The sequence below is a fragment of the Urocitellus parryii genome, chromosome 3 (genome assembly GCF_045843805.1).
Source record: "Urocitellus parryii isolate mUroPar1 chromosome 3, mUroPar1.hap1, whole genome shotgun sequence".
Lineage (NCBI taxonomy): Eukaryota > Metazoa > Chordata > Mammalia > Rodentia > Sciuridae > Urocitellus > Urocitellus parryii.
In genome coordinates this window covers 1,079,256-1,102,504 of record NC_135533.1, presented here as the reverse complement: position 1 = coordinate 1,102,504, position 23,249 = coordinate 1,079,256, and the positions used below count along the sequence as shown (strand labels likewise).

The window sequence follows — 23,249 nt, the reverse complement described above, 5'->3', positions numbered from 1 at the left end:
ACTTAGCCAGGGGACCCCACTGCTGCTCCTCTCTGTGAGCCCAGAAATCTGGGAATGTTCCAAGAACGTCGGGGTGCACTGTGTGCCTGAAAAGATCTTTCTAGTCCCCCTGCAAGTCCGTGTGGGTGGGCCGCTGTGGAGGGCTGGAGACCCAGCTGGGGGAAGCAGCCATCAGGTCAGTGCTCGGATGCGCTCAACACACACATCCCCAGCAGACAGAGCCAGCTGCTGACTCTGCAGCACGTCCACCCGGCCCAGCGCTCCCCTCCCTTCCTCCTTCCCTGTGGGGGCCAGGGTCTACCTCTGTTCCCTGCGTGCCCAGATGCCCCCTAGAACTCAGCTCCAGTGCAGGGACCCACCCCAGGTCTCCACAGAGCAATGGAAAGGGGTTAGGAGGTGAGGGGCCCTCCTTCCCCACCTCCCTCCACTTCCCTTTCACAAACATAGTGCACTGCTTCTGTGCCCAGCGCCCTCTCGAGGTACAGAGAAGGATCGGTAAACAAGGGCCTTGCATTCATGTGAGTTTCAGCTCTATCACCAGAGGTGGAAATGAACGATTAAAACACACACACTTAGACTGTCTGGTGGTAACAGATCGGACGCAGGTAGGAAGGATGGGAGCTGGGATGGATGGTGGTGTTCTCAAAGGATGATTGGAGAAGGCTTGCTGAGAATGAGTTCAAGCAGTGACCCAAAGGAGGTGAGGCCGGAGCCCAGGGGGTACTGGGAAACACTCTGGCCTTGGGGTGGACACGGTTAGGCATGCTGGGCGGGGGAAGGGAAAGGAGGTCAGAGTGTCTGGGACAACAAGCAGGGGAAGAGGTGGGCAGGGACAGAGGTGCTACAGGCCTGAGACCCCAGAAGCCTCTCCTGCTCAGAGCGATGGGAAGCCCACACGTGCTGCTGCGAGCAGTGGGCACCGTCGACTCACGATTTTAAAAGGACCACTCTAAGGTGCAGAGGAGAGCAGAGAGTCAAAAGGAAGGCACCCCCTTCAGTCACTTGAGGGGGAAGTGAAGTGGGGACACACTCTTTTAAAGCCCAGCCCCCACGGATGGAAGAAGCGACACAGAGCACAGTCAGGTACCCCAAGCTCCAAAGCTTGGTTCCCTCCATGGCACACCAAGATTCCAAGATCTGGCGAGCTTACAATGACAATTTAAGTCGCTCTCAGGGCTCCACGTGGGCTCCAGCAGGGCATTACACGAAGTGTCAGGACGTCGGACGTGGGAGGCCTGGAGTCGGGGACCAACCTGCAGTAGCTCTGCATGCACAACCGCAGGTCTGACCTAGCGACTCACACATTCTCCTGGTGTCCCCCAAACAAAGCGTCATGTGCATTAGAGGATGATCGCTGACACACGGCGGACCTCACTACAAGACTGCTCTGTCACAGAAGAGGCAAATCACCCACAGCAGCTTTGCTCCTCAGTGCCTTTAGTACCACCTACATACGAAGATACGTGGCTTAGCTAACACCACTTACCACCATCACCATCCTCACCATCACTAACACAATCAGTCCTCACGTCACCTTCCTATCACCATTGCCATCCTCACCGCATCACCTCATATCATTATCACCACCATTACCCTCATATCACCACACCACCACCATCACCTCATATCATTACAGTCATTATCCTCACCATTATCCTCATATCACCACCACCATCATCACCACCATCACCCTATCACCATCACTATCATCACCACCATCACCATATCACCTCACCACCATCATCCTATCACCATCACCACCATCACCCTATCACCATCACCACCATCACCACCATCACCCTATCACCATCACCACCATCACCCTATCACCATCACCACCATCATCCTATCACCATCACCACCTCATCCTATCACCATCCACCCTATCACCAACACCACCATCACCCTATCACCATCACCACTATCACCCTATCACCAACACCACCATCACCCTATCACCATCACCACCATCACCCTATCACCATCACCACCATCACCCTATCACCATCACCACCATCATCCTATCACCAACACCACCATCATCCTATCACCATCCACCCTATCACCAACACCACCATCACCCTATCACCATCACCACTATCACCCTATCACCAACACCACCATCACCCTATCACCATCACCACCATCAACCTATCACAATCACCACCTCATCCTATCACTATCACCACCATCACCCTATCACCATAACCACCATCACCCTATCACCATCACCACCATCACCCTATCACCATCACCACCATCACCCTATCACCATCACCACCATCACCCTATCACCAACACCACCATCACCCTATCACCATCACCACTATCACCCTATCACCATCACCACCATCATCCTATCACCATCACCCTATCACCATCACCATCATCCTATCACCATCACTATCATCACCACCATCATCCTATCACCATCACCACCATCATCACATCATCCTATCACCATCACCATCATCACCCTATCACCATCACTATCATCACCACCATCATCCTATCACCATCACTATCATCACCACCATCATCCTATCACCAACACCACCATCATCCTATCACAATCACCACCATCATTGCATCATCCTATCACCATCACCACCATCATTACATCATCCTATCAAAACATGGCCACCACCATCACCACCGCCATTGTTATCAATACCATTAATACAATCACCTCCACCATCATTATCATCTTCATGAGGAACTGACTGTGCGTCTTCTGTTTAGAGGGTATACAGTTCATTAATTGCAGAGTCTAACACTTTGATATTTATAAAAGATTCAAATAAATTCAGTAGGAGTTTATTGTTTTATTCTGTCTGTATGTGGGTTTTCCCTGGAAGACATGGATATAATCACATACCTGTGCCCTTCCTATTTTCATTGAAAATAACACAAGGAGGGCAAACTGTGTTCTCCTTCCACTGTGTAAGGGGCCTCAGGAATCCCTGCCAAGTGGCGGGTGTGTCTCACTGGAGAGTGAAAAACGCCCAAGTCGAGGCAGGAGCATGCGCCATTGCTTGTCAGGTTGTGCTGTTTTATACTCACGGAAGCTGCCTTGACCCAGTCTGATTTCCTGTGACAGCAACAATGAGGCCAAGAGGAAAGTGGTACTGACGTGACTTCAGCGGGTGATGAGGAGAGCAAGTCAGCGTGTTCTCTTGTTCTTTTCTGTTTGGGGTGCTAGGGCCTTCCACACGCAAATGCCCTACAACTGAGCGTGCCCCCAGGCTCAGACTGGTTTCTAAAGCCTGTTTCCTTCAGAGTCACACCCACAGGAGTTGGCATGCGTAGAGTGCTACCTGACTTATAACAGGGAAGGCAGCCGGGACATGTACTGGGTGGCAGACCCAGGACCAGATGTGAACCCCTCCAGAAGCAGTCTCGAGAGGAGTGGTCCGTCTACACTGGGTAAATGAGCTACACCTGGGATGCCCTTTGAAGGCTGGGTCGTCCAGTCTCATCCTGCAAGTGCCAGCCTCCATGGTGCGTGGCCAGGTACGCACGGAGGATGCACGTGTGCCAATAGGAATGCGATTTACGGCCCGAGAGAAACCAGCACTGCCCAGCAGGCCCAGGGTCTCGAGACCTTGGTTCTACCGAGGGCCCCCGCTGGGCTGGTGAGGAGGAGAAAGACTCCCTGCCTTCCTGCACCTGTGCCCGGTGCTTCTCAGGGGGATCTGCCATGTGGTCGGGGGTGCACCACCCAGCACTTCATGTGGCCAAGGGACCACCTGGAGCCACAGGAAGGACGGCACCGTGTGTGGCCCTCAGGTTTGTGGAGCCAACCTTCCCTTGAGGGCCAGTGTGGCAGGGGGCGGGGCCAAGCATCCGGGGAGTGAGACGCTGCACCAAGTTCCCTTCAGTGCCCTGCTGCTCACAGCCTAAGAGACAGTGCTCAACGCAGCACTCACGGGAAGAACTTTCCAGCAAAAGCAGCTAGCCTGCAGCAGAGTGGCCCTCCGAGGGGAGCACCGAAGCAGACCAAAGGAGTCGTTTGTCAATAATGTGGGGCAGCTGCCTGACGACCCAGCCCCTCCAGGTCTCAGGACAGGCCTGTGCCAGGGTGGGGGCCGTGTTCCCAGCTGGGAGGAGGCATGTGAGGCAGTCCACGTCCCCAGGACACGTGGCTGGGCTGCTCAGGCCCCACAGACCATCAGCTGCGCCCACACTAAGGCTGCAAGCAGGCAGAACAAGACCTGCCAGTGCAGCCACAGGAGCCGTGTTCCTGGTGGGTAAGCCACGGAGCGCTCCTGCCAGTCTCCTCCTCCCCTGGGGGGGTCTAGGCTGCTGACCCCACTGTAGGCCCTGGGCTGAAGCCCAGGCCCTGGCCCCTCAGACCCATGTGGGCTGTTTCACTGGTAAAAGGGGAAAGGTCTCTGCTGACATAGAGACGTCTTTTTTTTTTTTGTAATGTATTTTTTTGTTGTCAATGGAACTCTGTTTTATTTGTTTATCTATATGCAGTGCTGAGCATCAAACCCAGGGCCTCACACATGCTCGGCAAGCTCTGCCCCACCGAGCCACCACCCAGCCCCCGGCAGACTCCAGATGACACTCAGAAGGTGCTCACAGGCTCCATGGGAGTGCAGGTCCAGGGCAAAGAGCCCGTCAGCTGTTCCCGTGCCAGGAGCCTCTCTGCCCCAGTTGGGTCCTGTCTGTCTGTGAGCCAGGAGACTGACGGGGTCTAGCATGCTGAGCACACTGACCGCACGGACAGACAGTGGTGTCCTCGCCTCACCCATGCCCAGGCACAGGGCTTCATTTCAAGTGAACACGAGGCCACAGTCACACGCATATTCTTCCCAGGGGGGCAGAAACACTTGACTCTGGCCGTACCATATTAAAATCTGCCACTGTCACTGTGCAAAGTGAATCCTTAGCACAGATCCCCTCCACAGACCAGGCTGGGGAGGGCTGTGAGCTGCATGCCCTGGAGGTTCAAGTAAGAATGTACAGAATCAAATGCTCTCAAGCCACCGAGCTCTGACCTGAGAAATGGGTAACTTGGTAAAGCTTAGGTTTGGTGTACTGTACACAATTGTAAAAAAATAAATAAGCATAAAAAGTAGACATGGAACATATTATTAACTCAGAGTGAGCAGAGTTCAAGGTGTGTACCTGAGTTTTCTGTCCAGGGAGAAGAAAGGAGCTAGCCCAAATGACAAATTAAAGGGACACAGAGATAAACAGCTAGGAGTCCACCCTGAAGGTCCCCCTGAAACTCACATGCCCCGAAGGCTGCATGGGAGGGAAGAAGAAATGCCCCCTTTCCACATGTCCACTGTTCTGTGTGCATGCCAGGAGGTGATTATTTCATCCCTGGCAGAGTGCAACAGATAATCTTTCTCTGATTCCTCGGCACACTGGTCAGGAAAGCCACTCCTGGCCTGGGTGTGTGGTGAACCAGGACTTGGGGGGCCGCGTCCCAGGCTGCACCAGGGCCGCACACCTTGTCAACTCCAGCCTGGACAGCTGGGGTTGCTTTAAGTTGCTTTAAAGCTTTTAGAAAGGAAAAAAAGATGTAAGTCAATGAAGGAAGGAAGAGGCCCCTGCCTGAGTGCCTGTCACAGGAGCTCCGGCCAGGTTGTCGCCAGCAGCCAGGGATGTGCCGGGAGCCCCTCTGCTCTATCCCTGCGCCCATTCTCATGGCCATCACTCTACACCCCTGCACTCTCATTTGTTTTTCTGAGCTGATTCCAGAAACTGGTTTGTTGATCATAAAACTGACCCCAAACTGGAGCATCCTGCCCCCAAGATAAGACACAGCCACAAGGCACTCGCCACCTGCAGCCAGTGCCCAGACACCGGCTGCCTGCCCCGGCTCCTGGCAACACTGATGTCCACATGCAGCCCCTGGCCTCCTCCTTGCATGAGCACCCGCTTCCCCTAAACCTCCTGGCAGGTTGGTGGCATCCTCAAGAACACCTGCTTTCCTCCTCCCAAACCCCCATCTCTGATGGATTTTCTGAGGGGTGAGCTCCCACATGGGTTTGGTGCTGGCACAGAGGAGTGGGCATGGGTGGGCTTCCCCTCACTGCTGGTTGAAGGCAGAGCTGTGGGAAGCCTCTTTCTGAGCCACACAGGACCCTCCCAGCTGCATATCTGCCTCCTGGGAATCCAGGACTGAGTCACTGGGGCCTTCCATCCTTACCCACCTGACAAACCTGTGAGAACACAAGGCTGGGAGGGAGCCATGGGGAGGGGTGCTGGCACAGTGCTCTCTGGATCTGCTGCAGACTCCCTTGCGTTACTTTCCAGGTGAGACTGAGTTTTGAGGTGTGGGCTGGGGGCCTCCCCAGGTCTTCCTGGGGGTTTCTGTCCTTATGAATACCTTTAGTCTGTCTAACCTGCTGACAGGGCTCCAGAACATCATCTCCGATGGTGCTGCCCACATCCCGGGAAAGACTGGGTGTGTGACCTGGGTGCCTCTGCAGCGCCCTTATCTCCCACAGCACACTGCACCCACCGCGGTCTAGGAAAGCCTCATCTTCAGGTGCAGGGCATGCTTCCCCTTTAACTCCATCCTGTAGAGAAGTACCCTTCATCCCGGCCTTGGCCACCCTCTGCCCAGAAGCTCTGCAGCACTGCATTCCTTCAGTGGCCGCTCCAGGCTCTGGGTGCCCGCTTGACCGCCAGGGCTGCAGGCTGCAGTACAGAGACAGCTCCCACTGCCCCAATGCACTAGGAAGGGTCTTAGTGCACAACTTGACACGGAAAAAACAGGTCAAGGAAACTGGATCTGGAGCCAAACAGCCATTCTACACTCCAGAGCAGAAACCAACTAGCCGGAGCAGCAAAATAAGTCGTGCTCAAATCTGCATGTGAGCTGGGGGGTCTCTAGGGCTCCGACATTCTCTGAAGCAGTCTGCACCCCAGTCAGGTGTCATCATTCAGCCTTCCACCTTGTTTCCTCTTGAGGAAAATGAGGCTGAAATAATGCATCTCTGGGGTTGACTGAAGAGGGGATTGATGCTGCCCATCTGCTCTGGTCCCTCATTCACTCTGCAGACATGGTGGTGGCACACACTAGGTCCAGGGGACAGTGGAGGCCCTGGCAGGTCTGCTGTCTGCATCACACTCAGGAGAGGCATACATGCACCGTCCACACAGGCGGCCCAGTGAGTCCGCCTGGTTCCATGAGCAGTGAGCGCCGTGACACCAGAACCTCCCAGGGAGGCCAGGGGAGACCCAGCCAGCTCGACCACTCCTGGGAGGCACAGAACACCCCTAGAGACCTTCCGCTGAACTTGGAGTACACAGTGGGGAACACGTTAGATGTCCCTGGGAAGCAATCAGCAAAATCCACATGTGGGGAAAATAAAGCCCCAAACTTGAGATCGATGATTTCTGAAAAAAAAAAAAATTGCAAAAAAGAAAAAAGAGGAGGAGAAACCTTGTACAGATAGAGCTGTCAACTCAGATGTCCCTCTGTGGATCCAGCTTCAACGGAACCAACTGGGAGAGCCACAGTCACCCTAAAAATTGCTGGGTCTTGTCACCAAAACAGACATGTAGACCATGGTACAGAACAGACACAGAGACAACCCACATAAATATAGAGAAAGGCGCCAAGAATGTGCACTGGAGAAAAGACAGCCTCTTCAACAAGTGGTGCTGGGAAAACTGGAAAGCCATAGGTAGCAGAAGGAAATTAGACCCTATCTCCCACCCTGCACAGAACTCAAAGTGGACTGAGGACCTGCACTAGACCAGAGACCCTGCCCCTAATAGAAGAAACTGACACTCTCCATCATGTCCTTAGGAACCAGCCTTAACAGGGCTCCTAAAGAGCAAGAAGTAAACTTAAAAAGTCAACCATGAGGGCCGGGCCAGAGGGCTCGCCTAGCCCATGTGAGGCCCTGGGTTTGATCCTCAGCACCACATAAAAATAAATAAATAAAATAAAGGTGTCGTGTCCAACGACAACTAAAAAATGAATATTAAAAAAATTGAACAAGGAGATGGAATCAAACTAAAAAGCTTCTTCACCACACAGGAAACAATCAAGGACATGAAGGGGCCTGCAGAATGGGAGAAGATCTTCACCACACGCACCTCAGGTACAGAATCAATCTCCAGGACATACAAAGAACTCAAAAAACACCGAAAAAAAAAAACCCCATTAACAATCAGGCAAAGGAACTCAACAGGCACTTCCATAGACAAAGAAATACAATTGGTCAACAAATATACAAAAAAATGTTCAACATCTCTAGCAATTTAGAGAAATGCAAATTAAAACTACACTGAGATTTCATCTCACTCCAGTCAGAAGGACAATTATCAAGCATACAATTAACAATAAATGTTGGTGAGGATGTGGAGAAAAAGGTACACTCATACACTGCTAATGGGACTGCAAATTGGTGCAACCATTCTAGAAAGCAGTATGGAGATTTCTCAGAAAACTTGGAATGGAACCACCATTTGACCCAGATATCCCACTCCTCCGTATCAGCAAACTACAGTGATGCAGCCCATTCATGTTTATAGCACTTCAATTCACAAAAGCTAAACTACGGAACTAGCCCAGGTGCCCTTCAACAGATGAATGCATAAAGAAATATCCACCATGGTCTATGTACACAATGGAATATAACTCAGCCAAAAAGAGAAATGAAATGATGGTGTTTGCCAGTCAATGGATGAAACTGGAGACTATCATGCTAAGTAAAAGAAGACAATCCCCAAAATACCTAAAGGGCAAATGTTCTCTGTGATAGGCAGAAGCTAATTCACAATAAGGGTGGGGGACGGTACGGAAGAATCGAAGTACTTTGGATTAAACAAAGGGGAATGAAGGAAGCCAGAATGGGAATAGGAGAGAGAGTAGAATCAATCGGACATAATTTTCCTGGGTGCATAGATGAATACATGATAAATGTAATTCCACATCATTCACAACCACAAGAATGGGAAGTGACACTCCATGTATGTCTCCCAGTTGGTTCCTTTGATATACATGACATTCTACTGTTATGTATAACTAATGAGAACAAAAATTTTAAAAAACCAACTGAGAAAAACGCATGACAATTGGGAAATTTGAGCACCGAAAAGACATGGAGGTGTTAACACTGTTATGAATCTTGATGGGATGGAACTGCTGTGGTCTGCTTTATACACTGCTGAGAAACTGACAGAGGAAGTGATCTGGTGACTGAATCTGCTAGTCAGAGTCGTGCAGGGGTGCAGGGGAGTTGGCCTGCAGCCAGGGTCCAGGGGTGCTGTGTGTTGAAGTGGGTCAGGCAGGCACGGGGTTTCCTTGCACAGTTCTATTGTGTTTGACATTTTACAAAGTGCTTCTGAAAGCATGCGAGCACTAGGAAGACAGTACGGATAGGAAGATAACGGATGTTGCAAGGCAGCTGAGGGACAATGCCCAGCAGACTCAGCAACTGGTAAGGGACGGGACGGTGGCGGGTGTTTCCAGAAGCACACTCCCAGAGATGGCACCTCAGGGTGTGAAGAGGAAGGGAGGTGCCAAGGAAGCAGGTGGAGGGGCAGGGAGCCCGCCTGGCATCAGGGACAGCCAGGCGCAGGAGAAGGCTACCTTCTGTTGGCCAAGACACGTGCTCTCCTGTGAGAATCACGTCCCCTGGTGGGGGTCGCATTATCTGCCTCTCCCAATGTCCAACAGCTAAGACAGAGGCTGTGAATAAATGGGGTTTCTTTGGATTATGGGAGTGGGGTGGGAGGAGGTCAGACAGAGCACCATGACCCAGGGTGGCCACAGCAGGAGTGAAGGAAGGGAGGGCTGAAGGTGCAGGGAAGGTGCAGCAGGCCCCGGAGGGCTCGGAGGTGCAGAGGAGGAGCTGAGGGACCTCTGTGGGGTGGTGAGGTGAGTCGGGAGGCACCCAAGAGCCCAGCAAACAAGACCAGTGCAGAAAGCAGTGGGGACAAGGACAGGACTCCTCAGGGCAGCCAGACTGACCACAGGTGAGAGCCCCAAGGGTGAGTGCGGCCCGGGGCAGGCTGACCACCTCGTTGGACAAAGCAGCTGAGGACACCTGTCTGCATAAGCAGTTCTCAGCTGAGCATCTCATGCAGCTTCCCCAGGGCAGGAATGAGAAGGGGGTCCTGTCCCCTAAACTGTGACTCCACGTTGCTCGTTGACAGACTGCCACAGTGGCCATGGGCAGCCAGCGTGTGAGGGCGAGCCCCCAGGCGGAAAGCAGGGCCTGCAGGGTGGCCATGTTTGGGCCTTCTCCCCAAGACAGCGGGAGAGAAGCCGTCACCTGCGTGGTCTGGGTTTCAGAGCCCCAAGCCAGCTGGCCTCAGAAGGAGGCTGCTGGGGAGGGCACGGCCAGAGCCTTCCAGGTGCCGCAGAGCAGCAGGAGCCACGGCACCTGCCGACGGTCGGTTACACCAGGTCACATATCACTACGATCCTGATGATCGGTGTCGACCATCAGTCACGTCGAGGCCACACTATACGTGTGCATTGTGAGTGGTGCTGACCTCAGGTGGGAGCTCCGAGGACAGCATGTGAGGTCAGGCCACGGGGAAGGTGTGACACGGAACAGTGCTCCTATTCAGTCTTCTGGAACACAAGGCCGACAGCACACCTAGGCCAGACCCATCCCGTGAGCCTCATGCCATGCCCCATGTCAGCCTCGTGGATAAAATGATGCGTTTAGGCAAAGGACTGCACCGAGCAGACCATCTGCAGGATGTGCACCTCGCCCACAGCCGGCCACAGCCCTCCCAGGCAGCGGGACCACCACACCGAGGGGCTGAGGATGCCCAGGGAACCCTCTGTCCCACTCTGCCTCCTTGCTGCACCCGCCCGAGGAGGGAAGCACTGACAGGGAGACCCCTGGCGTGGGAAGAGGCAGGGAAACTGGCCATGTGAGGCGGCCAGCAAAACAAGTCACTCACCATCATCCGCGCTCAGGGGGCCTCTGGGGTCTTCTGGAGACGAGGGCCACTTCTGAGGGGGCGCTGCCACCCAGAGGGGCCTGGGCACTCTTGAGGGGTCCTGCAGAAGGTACTGTGGATCTGGGTCACCCTCCTGGGGGACCAGAGGGGGCCTCCGGGCAGCATAGGCTCCGAGAGCGGCCATCAAGTGCTGTCTGTCCACAGTGCTGTCCACCTTGGGGCTGAGCTCATCTGGCTGCAGCCGGCCGAGGGTCCGCAGTGGAAAGTTCTCAGGATCCTTGTCTCGGGTCATGGGAGGGTAGGTCAGCGCAGCTGTGTGGGCCACGTAGGTCAGGACACTCTCGGGGAAGGGGTCCTTACCCTGAGGGTAGAAGAGCAAAAGAGGCAACAGCTGAGAATCCATGTCAGCCACACACTCGAAGGCCTTGGGCCCTTCCTAAGTCCTTCCAAGGCACCAGATACCTCTGGGGGTGAGTCCAAGCCAGGATCTCGCGGTGCTGACCAGATCATGCCGTGTAGACATCCCAGCCCTGGTTCTTCACAACAGCTTCACCGAGAGATGACCCACAGGCCGTGACGTCACCCAACAGCATCACCACTGATTCCAGAACATTCCAACGCCCCCTGAATCAACCTTGTCTGCACTCCGTCCCTCTCCCTTCAGCTCAGGCAACCCAGGTGAGGCCCACCAGGATGTCCCTCCTTGAGGCTGCAGAGGGTCCCTCTGTGTATGCATCATATTTGCTTATCCACATATCAGCTGATGGACACTTGGTTGCCTTCAAGTTTGGGCTGTTCTTTAAATATATGTATACTTTAGCTGTAATTAGACATTATACCTTTATTTTATTTATTTCTTTTTAGGTGGTGCTGAGGATTGAACCCAGCACCTTGCACATGCTAGGTGAGCACTCTACACTGAGCCACAACCCCAGCCCCTGGGCTACTCTTAATAACGCTGCATGAGCATTTGTGTAGGGGTGTTTGGACGGACACACATCTTCCATTTCCTGGGGCATATACCTAGGATGTGAAATCGCCAGGCCAGACACTAATGCCTTAACTTTCTGAAAGACTGCAAAACTAGCTTTCTAATACAGCTGCATGAACCTTGCAGAGAAATCGAAGGCTGGACCTCCCCACACCCCCATTCTAGAGGCTAGGAAATGTGCTGTTGTTTGCCTTTAGAGAATTCTGCTGGAACGTCTCTCCATGTTCTCCCCCTGCAGGGAGCTTACTGTGACCCTGTAGCCTTCTGCAGTTGCCCCTCTCCTTCAGCCACCCTCAGCAGGCTCCAGCTGCTTCTCTGTGGGTGTTGGCTGCATTCTGGCTCCGCTTGTCACTACCTGAAGGGCTCCAGCCTCGCACAGAGAAGCAGTCGGGGCCTCCCCGAGTTCGGACAGCCACACTGTGTTTACTAGTTGATACCCTGCCCAGTACAGTCTTTCCTGGGCCGCAGCCTGTGTTTTCTCTGCACTGAGTGGTATTCGCAGGCAGATGCATCCTCTTTACACTTTGCTTCTGCAACTAGAAAAGCCCAGTCCCAGTGGTTGACAACTGTGAAAATGTTAGATGTCTCAGTGTTCTACTCTACCACTCCACCCACACTACACACCCAGCACAGCAGCTTCCAGCTTTGAGAACCTGAGAGCTGAAGGCCATCCTGGGAGCACCTCCGGAGCTTCCTCCCGCACTGTGTGTCCAGGGCCACCCCTTTTCAAATCACATCCATTCCTGCGCTGCTCATGCCCCTGGGGCCCCTGGTCCATGTGGTCGGTGTGGGTGCCTGGCCTTTAGGTAGGGGCAGGGCCAGAGTTGACACTCCAGGTCTGGATGCTCTCCACCTTATTTGGGCTCCCCCTCCAGGGGTAGATGTGGTGTAGGAGGTGGAGCTCTGAAATGAGACGTGGGGCCTAGTTTCAGCTCTCGTGCATGAACTTGAGACATCACTTCACCCTTTGAGACTGTTTCTTCTATCAAAGAAGGGAACTTGGATATCGTCTCTAACATTTTTTATTGCTTATTACTATTTCCAAAATCATGTGACTTTAGCTGTCATCCAAATTATTGAGTCTTGTCTGAGGACTAGGTGAATCAACTGCTCTTCCTGGAGAAGAGAGAAGCAGGAGAGGGGGCATCGGTAGGGAAGAGAGCTCGCAGACAGCACTGCCCACAGCCCGCCACCTCCCCAAGTGAGTTCAGCATCACTAGAGGCTGGCCTGGACCCACTACCAGAGGCTGCCCCTGAATGGCCATTTGGTTCACAGTGCCGGAGGCTGGGTGTCTGCATCCAAATGCCTGGTCATTGGCCTGTGAGTGTCTGCACACAGCTGGTCACCACAGCCTTCCTTGAAGCCCCCCCCTGATGGGCCTCTGATGAAAGTCACTGAGGACAGCTCCAGGCAGAGGAGGAGCACAGCACTGTGCCTGGGGCTTGTAGGCAGCCTGATCTTGGTTTGTTGAGGCTCTAAGTCTACTCAAGAGGAAGAGGAGGAAAGAGACCTTCTCAGCAGCAGCAGAGGCTACGGAGGTGACAGAAATGCCCAGGTGCCTCGTGGGGTGACCTCCACCTCAGGGCCAGGGCTTGTGCCAGGGTTGGGAGGAGGAGCAGTGAGGATGCTCCTCCCACGCCTCCCATCCCAACAGGGAGGTGCTTGGCTTGGGAGCTGCCTGGGCTGCAGTCCTGCCTGGGGTGGCAGGTGCTGGCATCAGCCCCTGGCCATCTGGGAGCATGCCAGTGCCACCCTACTTTCCCTCCTCATACCCCAGCTTCACAGGGCAGCAGAAGGCCCCCAGGCCCTGAGGGCCCGTCTCTTTTCCTCTAATTTCAGCATTTTGAGTTTAAAGTTCTGACTTGCTCACAGCCTCTATTTTGAAGTTGCATTAAGTCTCAACTTATCTAAAATGTGGGGTTTCTTGAGATAATGCTGAATTGTTTTTTAAATGGAAACTACACAAAACCGGAAATTAACAACCTAGAAGCCAGTTTCTGTATCTGGTACATGGTGGGGACACAGGCACAGGAAGTCCCCAACTGCATGGAAGAGAATCCAGGGGCCTCCTTGGTGTGGTCCGGCTGGTGTGTGAAGCACTGGACAGCTGTGCCCACCCTCGCTGAGATGTCAGCTGGATACACTGCTCCAGGTAATCCTCTACCCCAGCTATCTTCACTAAGAGACAGAACCCACTGGCCACAGGGGCAAACAGCCTCTGGAAAGCCAGCTCCTTAGAAGACCAACAGGCCATCAGCATGCTGGTGCAGCCTGCATCACTCCAGCCAATCAGTCACATTTTCACTGCTGGAAGCACTGGAAAAACAACTCTGTCTTCTTTAAAAGCAGCCAGAAAGATGAGGAAAACCTAGGTAAAAGTATCTGGCTTAGCACATGCCCCAGATTGTTAATATCATCCTCATCAGCAGCAGCATCTCAGACTCGGTACCATCCCCACCGCTATCCACAGCAGGCCACCACCGCCCTCGGCAGCATGCCCACCCTCTGTGGCATCCCCACCATCACCCTCTGCAGCATGCCCACCATCACCCTCAGCAGCCTCCCCACCCTATGCAGCATGCCCACCCTCTGCAGCATGCCCACCATCACCCTCTGCAGCATGCCCACCATCACCCTCAGCAGCCTCCCCACCCTATGCAGCATGCCCACCATCTGCGACATCCCCCCCACCCTCTGCAGCATCCCCACCGTCTGCAACATCCCCACCCTCTGCAGCATGCCCACCGTTAGCAGGATCACATGCTCCTGCTGCTGTGTGCTCAGCTCTGTATTATAGGGGAGAACAATAATTCAGACATGCCCTGTCTTCCAACAGCTTGCACAGTGCTATGGAAGTTATGTCAGAGAAATCAATGGCTATAATTAGAAGCACACTCAGAGAGTTCACAAAAGCAACAGTGGCTGGGAAGGAAGAGGTTCCAAACTCTGCAGGACAGACCAAAGCACCTTTCCGGGGCCTCTTCTCACATGGCTTCCCAACCGCCCAGCAGTGAACTCACTGAGGGAGCAGTTCTCCTTGCTGCCAGCTCGACCCAGTTGTGGTGCGAAAGCCAACATCAGCCCTCCTCCTTTTGAATCCCTGGACGTCTCCTACCCAGACTGCACACCAGGGTTCAGACGGCTAGGGAGACCTGGAGGTCCCCGAGTCCCACAGGTCACACCGAGTGCACGAGACTCTGGGCTGCAGGCTGGCCCCTCACACTCATCAGGTATTCTCTTATGCCAAGGACTGGAATCAAATCAGGAAACTCAAATTGGGACATCTTTTGACCATGTCACACACGCTTTCTCCATGTGCCTCATAGCCCGGAGGCAGCACTGACAGGCACAGTGATCAAGACGCACACTGGGCTGACAACAGGCAGCAGTGGGGCTGTCCGCAGGCTTCCTAATGAGCGGCACCACGATGCCACTGGGTCACCCAGCGCCCTGAGATCTGGGAGCACAAGCCAGGGGCAGTAGGTAGGGATCTTAGACACCTGTCATCTCCGCTCGTTAACGGAGAGCCGCTCGTTAACGGAGAGCCGCTCAGGCCTGGACAGCATCGGGGGTAGCCGTGTGTCCTCTGTGTCTCCGGCTCTGTCATTGGACTATGGCCTCTATCTCTATGTCTGTGTCTCTGTTTCTGTTCTCTCTCTCCCCATCTCTGTATTGTGCATATATCTCTGTTCTGTATTTCTACGTCTGTGTCTCTATGTCTGTTTCTGTCTACTGTCTGTCTCTGTATCTTTCTGTCTGTATTTCTCTGTGTCTTTGCTCCTGTCATCTGTTTCTGAGTCTCTGGTTTTCTAACCTGTTCTCTGTCTCAACACATGGCTGGGGGCTGCGCTCATGTGCAGACAACCAGCTTCTGATTCTCCTGTGCACCTGGCTGCTCAAGTGTCTAAGGTGTGGAGATGCAGGGGTGATGCTGGGGCCTGAGCTGTGTCCAACAGCGTGAAGTTCTGAAGGCACACTGTGTGCAGGGGGAGAAGACTGCTCCTGTTGACGGTGCAGTCCCCAGAACAAAGACACGGAGTGACAGGAAAGCAGAGCAGCTGATCAGAGCTTCAAGAAGGCCTGGACCCCAAAACCTTCTTAGAACTCACAACATCTACAAGGTCCAACAGGGTCACATCCTCAGGTATGGGATCCGGGCACCAGTGGAAAGCTGTCGGTAACAAGAGCGTGGGGACATGAGCAGGTAACTGAGGGTCTGCCAGTCTGGGGGAGACTGAAGACAAAGGAACAAAGCAGACGCTGGTGCCCCTTGCCTCCCTGTCACTTCTCTATCACTCACTTTCACGTCTGCATGGGAGCTGGCACCTGCAGCCTCACGCCCAGCAAGAGAAAGCCAGGGGTGGACTGGACTGAGAGTTTGCATCCATTTTTCTGACCTTTAATCATAAATCCACTCAACAGGGTCACAATCCCAAATTGCCTGTTTTGCTGGTGCTCCTGCCAAGCTGCTCTGGGCTCTGTTTTCGTGCCTTTTGTGGCTTTTTGTGGCTCCTCTGTCTGGACCCACCTACCCCCGTTCTGAAGACTGGAGATGAGACTCCTGGAAGTGGGACGGCAGGTCTGGGTCTGACTGGGTCTTGCCACCTGCAGACAGGGTCTACCCAGTCTCCATCTGCCTTGTGGAAATCGACAGAACCTGGGTTCAGTGGGTTCTGAGACTGTTTTTAACTTTAAAAAAAAATCAAGGAAAAGTTGGGCAAGAATTCCAGGATTCTGTCATCAGCTCTGCCGCCAATTAACTATTGAAAGTGGACACTGTACTTATTTCCCAGCCTCAGTTTCTCCATCTGCAGGCCACTGTGACACGCTATGGGATGGGTGGTAAGTCCTCAGTTGGCCTGCTGCTCTGCTTCCCTTGTCCACCCACAGCTCTGGAGAATCTCACCTGGGGAGAGCAACCATGAGAGTCAGAGAATACCAAAGTAGCATCTCACACACAGCAACATCACCCCTCAAATAAAAAATAAAAACAGGCATCATCTACCCACAGCTGCAGCTAACGGAGACTTCATTCCTGCTGTGCTTACACCTGGTCTTCCTGCGGCAGGTAAGCCATGGGTGGCCCAGGCTGGCCATGATCCTGGGAAATGTGGAGTCTCCTGGAAGCTGGCAAGAGAGCTGCTCAGCCAATTCCAGACAGTGGAGCGGGGACAGCCAAGATGGGTCTGGAGCACAAGTGTTTGACATCTGTCCCCAGCAGCACTCCTGCAACTCCGCACCTGAGACACTTGGGCAGCCAGGTGCACAGGAGAATCCTGAGCAGGTTGTCTGCATGTGAGCACAGACCCCGGCTGGTCAGAACTCTGGGATTGCGGTGAGCAGTGGGGCTGCTCGTGCAGGAAAGGAAGCTGTGGCTGCAGGTGCTCAGTGAGGGAGTGTGTGAGCCAACTTGGGATGCAGAGCCCTGGAGTGTCCCAGCTTGCATTGGAGCTTGGCTTCCCACCCAGGGCCAGGGAAAATGCTCCCTGAGCAGAGTGTTTTAAATCAAAAGAACGTCCTGGACGCGGCACACAAAATGAGTCAAAGGTCCTCACAGCTCTGAGCCTTGGCACATGTGCTTCCTAGGGCACAGCTGAGTGGAAGTGCAGGAGGGGGCCCCTGCGTCCCCAGGCACTGTCCCCCAAGGTGGCGCCTCTTCATGTGTGGAGGGCCAGAGGGCTTGAGGCAGGCATCTGTGTGGTTTCCAGGTTGGGGTTGTAGGAACAAGTCCACCACGACCCACAGGCACTATTCTTCGCATGCACCCAGGCTGTCCTTCCTCTGGGCTGGATGCCTAGGCTCTCACTACAGGCCAAGGACAGGCAGCCAATGCGGCAGGCCACAAACACACCTAAGTGCCCTGAAAAGCTCACTATGGACCATGCGGCATGTTTCTGCTTTGAGAGTAGGTTCCTAGAGAGGGTTTAGTCCTCCGGGTGACCTGGCCATTTGATCAGTGTCACCTGCCTCTGCCTGCCCTGCCACAGGACTGAGGCGCCTTCGTCTGACTCCGGCTTTGCACCCTGCTTTTCCAGCAGGCCTCTCCATCCTTTTACTTCCGCCCTATGTTTTGTGGGCTCTGGTCCTAGTAGAATGTGGTTGAGACTCAGTTTTCATTTTTATCCAGTTTAAACCTCTCCTGGGTGCATTTGATACCTGTGGGCATGGGTGGGTCTCAGCTGCCTTCCTCAGAGTGTGGCCCCCTGCTCTGCAGTCAGGGACCAGCTTCCTGACCTGGGGGAGCTCAGGCAGCTGCACAGCCAGTGTGGCACCCAAGGCCACCCATCCACTCCCTCTGCACCTGCCTGGGCTTTTCCAGCTGCCACACCCAAGCCTTTGCAGGGCCACGCGCTGCCCAAGAGCTGGTGCCCCTGGAAGGCCTTCTCCAGGCCCCTGTGGTATGCCTCCCACAGGAAAGCCTTCCCACTGCTCTGCACCGCCTGCCCTCAGATCGGCCCGCAGCCACCAGCAGCAGCTCCACACATCTCAGGGGCACTCCTCCCTGGCCTGGACAGCCTCCCCTTCCACTCCACTCTAGGCACGAGGGCCGGCCTCTCCTCCCTGGAAGAAGGCCCTCCCTGCCCAGAGCCCAGCGCTGCAGGCTTCTCCTCCCAGCTCCTGGTGGTCGTGGGGAGCTGTGGGCCAGCAGCTCCTGTGGGTTGTCCACAGGCCAGGGAGGGAGGGGAGGGAGGAGGAGGTCTCCATGCAGCGGGCTGTGAGTCCATCAACACTCAACCAGTGACTCCAGGTGCTCTTCCAGCGTCCATCTTCTTAGAAGCCCTCTTGGCCCACTGACCACAGCTGGCCCCCCGTCCATCCTATAATTAGGTGTCCCCTCTGTCACTGTACCTGTGCCACTTTCTGCTGTATTTTTATTTCTTTGTTGCCTGTCTTTCCCATTAAGACTATAAATCCTGGAGGGCAAGAACTTTTGTCTTCTAATTCCAGCATTCAGCACAATCTTTTTTTTTTTTGTATATAAATGAGTTTTTAAAGTGTTCCCCAAGTCCGTCAGTTAACGGTATTGCCAAGTGACAGGTTTCAGCTCACATCCTGGCAGCAGAGTGAAGTCAGAACTTCTTAGTGTTCCATATCATGACTGACAGACTCTGAGCCAGTTAGTTAGGTACCCCCAATCATGCAGAAGTAATGACACCAGCTTGATTCAGTGATCAATAAGAGCTCGATGACTGTGTCAGAGCTGTGAGCCGGTCAGTTTGACTCAGGAGTGTGTGACTTTCTCCCCTCTGGCTTCTGTGGTGAACTCACCAAGATGACAGCCTTGGAAGACAGGGAGTGCAGAATACTCCCCTGACTCTTCATGCTAGGCTCAGTGCTTGATGACAGATACACAGAAAAATGTGATTTCTGCATCATTCACTGGAAATTGGCGGCACCTTGAAAGACCATCAGTGTAAGAAGCTTAAATTTCCAACTGAAGCTTTCCACCACTTGAGGGGAATCTGAGAATGCAGCCCAAATCCCCAGTGGGAGAGACCCCCCAGCTAAGCTGTGCCAGCGCATGAGCTGGCTGCAACTTCACTCAGCTTCAGCGGCAGAGAGGGGGCTGAGCTCTCCCTCCCTGATCGCTGGACAGAGAAGACAACAAGCTTGAGTCTTCATGCAGTTTTCAAAACTGAGAAGCATCCATCCCAACCCAGGAGGAGGAACCCTGTGCACAAAGATGCTCCATGCTAGCCCTCTGAGAACCCGTGACATGGAGCTGCGGAGACCTTGGGCGGGATGCCAGAGTCCCTCGGCTCACCTGGGGTATTGAGAGAGAAAGTTGGCTTCCTGATGATCATGCACTCACAGCCAGCCATGTGTGGGGTCGTCCTGCCAGGTGGGACTTTAAATATCACAGGGACCAAACCTACCCCAGGGCAGGAGTGGCTGCTGAGGGCTGCAGGCTGCAACTAGTATTGCAGGCTGCTCCCACAGGGAAGCAGGAGGGGATGTGGACAGTGACCAGTGCCTCTCTTCTCTTGCTCCCCAGGCCCCAGGGAAGGGCCAGAGCCAGTGGACACGTCACAAGACACCCCCATCGGCCCCTCACAAGCCCACGAGGCCCAGTGCTCTGGCACAGGGCCAGCTACACTTGCCTCCTACACAGGGAAGGGCTTGGAGAGCAGGGAGGGCTGGGGTCAGCGCCCGGTGTCGGGAGGAGTGGGAACCTTCAGGACAGGGAAGACTGCAGCAAGTCTGCTGCTTGGTGTGAGGAGGCTGAGCCTCTCTGCCCCACTGTGGCCTGATGAGCATCCAGCTGGGGTGCTGTGCAGCGGGTAGAACCATTGACCCCCAGAGGCTCCCGGAACATGGCTGCAGCTGGCAGCCCGCCAGCCTGCCTGGGCCTCTGAAGCTTGCCCTCCTTGAAGCTTTCACTCCTCCGCCCCCAACCCCAGCTCACAGGAGCGGCTCCAGGGGGACAAAGCTCAACTTAAACGTGTCTGCAGTTGCTGCCCTTGTTTCTGATGCCCCATGTCACACCTGCATATCTCTGGCATGCCGGGTTGCTAATGGCCACGGGACATGGCAGATATGGGGATCCCTGGCGTCCATTCAGGTGCACCTCAGGCCACTCTGTCCAGCGGGTAAATTCTATTCCACGTCTCTCACCTCATGAGGAGAGGAAGTGGAACTGAAGGAGAAGCATGCGGTGGGTCCAGAGCCGAGCAGCCGAGGTTCCATGCAGGACCTCAGACGCTCTGTGGACAAGGCCCTCTCAGGGTCTGTCGGGCACGTGGGCTCTGCCTCGGAGCACTGTTCCTCTCTCTTCTGCTTCTGCAGGAAGAGGAGTGCACCTGGATGAAGGTCCTGGGGGCACATCACTGAGTTGGCGTCGGCCGACTCACAGAGCAGTCTGCTTTCCTGACATTCAAGCTTCCTCTGAAGCTCTGGGCTGACAACCCCACTCTCGCCTGTTCCAGTCCATTCCACTAGGCCACCTCTGGGGCCAATGCCTGTAGCCCAGTCCTCCAAGATCCTCTATGGGCTCTGCAGGTCTCTGCTCAGTGCACCCTCTGGAAGGAATGTGCCTGAGGTCCATGGGCCTGACCCAGTGTGCCGGCCCGAATCACTTCAGCAATTTTAATGGCTCGAGACAGAAAGATAATGAAGACTGGGCCAAGGTGCTTCCGTGTGTTTTACAGAGCTGCCACACCTCTGAGGAGACCAGTGTTGGGAAAGTCCCCAGCTTTCCTCAGCGTCCAGTAACAGTTCCAGCCTCAGAAAGAGAACCTTGTCCCATCTGAGTGGGTGTGACTACCCACCAGCAAAAGAGAAGCGCTGAGTGCCCTGGACCCTAATGCTGACCGTCAGAAGGCACTAGGCTCTGGGCTCGGGGACCGCCTTTCCAGCAACTCTCCTTCCTGTGTGCACACAAGGGGAAGCCCAGGCGCCAGGAGACAGCCCCTTTCCATGTGCCAGGTCCCCTGGGATCCTATCAGGAGCCTTGAAAACCTGCCTTTGGGTGGGCTTCACCCACGGCAGTGCCCCCAGAGCAGCTGTTGCTCTGGTCGAAGATGAGATCTTCCCTGGGCCCTGGGGGCCAGCCTGGCCCTGGAGAGAAGGGGCAGGCAGCTGCACATCACACCTGGGACTGCCTGCCCTCTGTCCCTGGCACCCAGACCTCCAGGCCCACAGTCCTGCTCTCCTGGGATGCCCTCCTGGGCAGTTTTCCCAGACAAGGGGTCCCCCGAGATGTAGTAGCTACAGCATCAACTCTGGGCACCAACCTCCCAGCTCCAGCCATGTTCATGCCCCCTTCACTCCCCTGATGGTGCTGAGTGCCCACTGCTGACCTGTACCCTCTCCTTAAAGGGTGAAGCAGAGCTCTGACCTGCTCAGGTAGGCCGCCTGTGTTCTCAGTGCTGAGTTTTTTCTGGACCGACAATACCTTGTCCCAAAGGGCTTCTGAGAGCCGTTCCCTGAGGCTACTAGACGTGCACCCCAGGTAGACGCCTGTGGCAGGGTGGGCACTGTGCTCGGGAGACACTGCAACCTTAACAGCCAGGACCTGCCCTCGGGGCTCTTCACTACACTGTCCAGCAGCCTGGGACAGCAGGAGAGCTGAGGGGAGCCCACGGTCAATGGGCCACTCAGACACGGTCACTCTGGAGATAGCTGCAGAGGAGGTGAAAGACAAAGCCTGGCCACAGCAGGGAGGCCACAAGCATCACCTGGGATGGTGAGTTCTCGTGCTGCAGCCTGGGGCGCACGTCTGAGGCGGTGGCCTGGGACAGGGCCTCCAGGAAGGGCAGGTAGCGCTGGAGGGCTTTGGCCAGGGCCACCTCGTTCTCCAGGTCATATTGCCAGTTATCTCCAACATCCTGTTGTGGGGACCTGAAAAACAAAGGAGACCGTGGAGGAGTCATGGGTCTGCTCCGTGCTGACGAGTTGCCACACATGGACAGGTGTGTGGGATGCCTATGGCAGGGCCTCTGCCTTCCAAGCAAGGGCACTGGGCGAGTCCAAACCTGCGCACCCACCCGCACCTCCCACTCCTTGACTGCGAGTGCAGATTTCTCCAGGCACTGCCTGAGCCTCAGAGTTCTGGCACAGAGAGTGGGTCAGCCCCGCAGTGCCTGTGGCTAGGCCCTCATGAGGAACTGTCGAGTGACTCAAAGAGCGCCAGCCCAACCCTGTTCCCACAATGCCTCCTAAGGGCCAAGTGCAGGAGACAGAGCTGAAATACGGCCCACAAGTGGAGGACGTCCACGTGTAAGAGGAAGAGTGAGAGGCGGGGAGCAGGAGGGGCAGGCTGGGGCCAGGCCAGGAGGGTCTGTGTTGTAGCTGGTGGCCCCTCACCAGCTCTCCGCACCACAGTCTCCACTGCCTGTCCAGGGAGAGGCTGTCCTCAGTGGGCGCAGGCACCATGGGTACCACCAGACTGAGAAGGGGCAGCTCAGGTGTGCAGGACCTCGGGAGGCGCACACAGCAGCCCACGCCATGACCAGGAGGCAGGAGTCCACACGCACTACGTGGTACCTAGACCCAGGTCTCTGCCAATCCGTGCACTGCAGGAAGCGCACTGGGGCTTTAGGTGGTCTTGGCTCATCGTAAATTCCCCACTGAAAGTGACCTTGGGTGACCTGGTTCTCAAGAAGGAGGACTAACATCAGGGCTGTGCGTAGTGCAGATTTTAAATGCCAACATCACTAACTAGCATCACTAACTAACTAACAAAGCTGCAATGAGACATCATCTCGCCCCGTTTAAGATGGTGATTACCAAACAATAAAGCGTTGGCTGGGACATGAAGAAGAGGGAGCTCCTGCACCCTGTTGGCGGGAAGGTAAACTGGACCTTTAGGAAGGTAAACTGGACCTTTAGGAAGGTAAACTGGACCTTTAGGAAGGT

At 54.7% G+C, this 23,249-nt stretch overlaps 1 protein-coding gene across 1 annotated transcript in view; it reads right to left on the bottom strand.

The window, feature by feature from the left end:
• Positions 1-23,249, bottom strand: part of Ptprn2 (protein tyrosine phosphatase receptor type N2) — a 794,381-nt gene that overhangs the window by 469,513 nt on the left and 301,619 nt on the right. Inside the window, exons 5-6 of the mRNA XM_077795880.1 lie at positions 22,070-22,232; positions 10,900-11,260 (exon numbers count right to left, since the gene is read on the bottom strand). Coding sequence (XP_077652006.1) covers positions 10,900-11,260; positions 22,070-22,232 — 524 coding nt within the window. The remainder of the gene's footprint in view (positions 1-10,899; positions 11,261-22,069; positions 22,233-23,249) is intronic.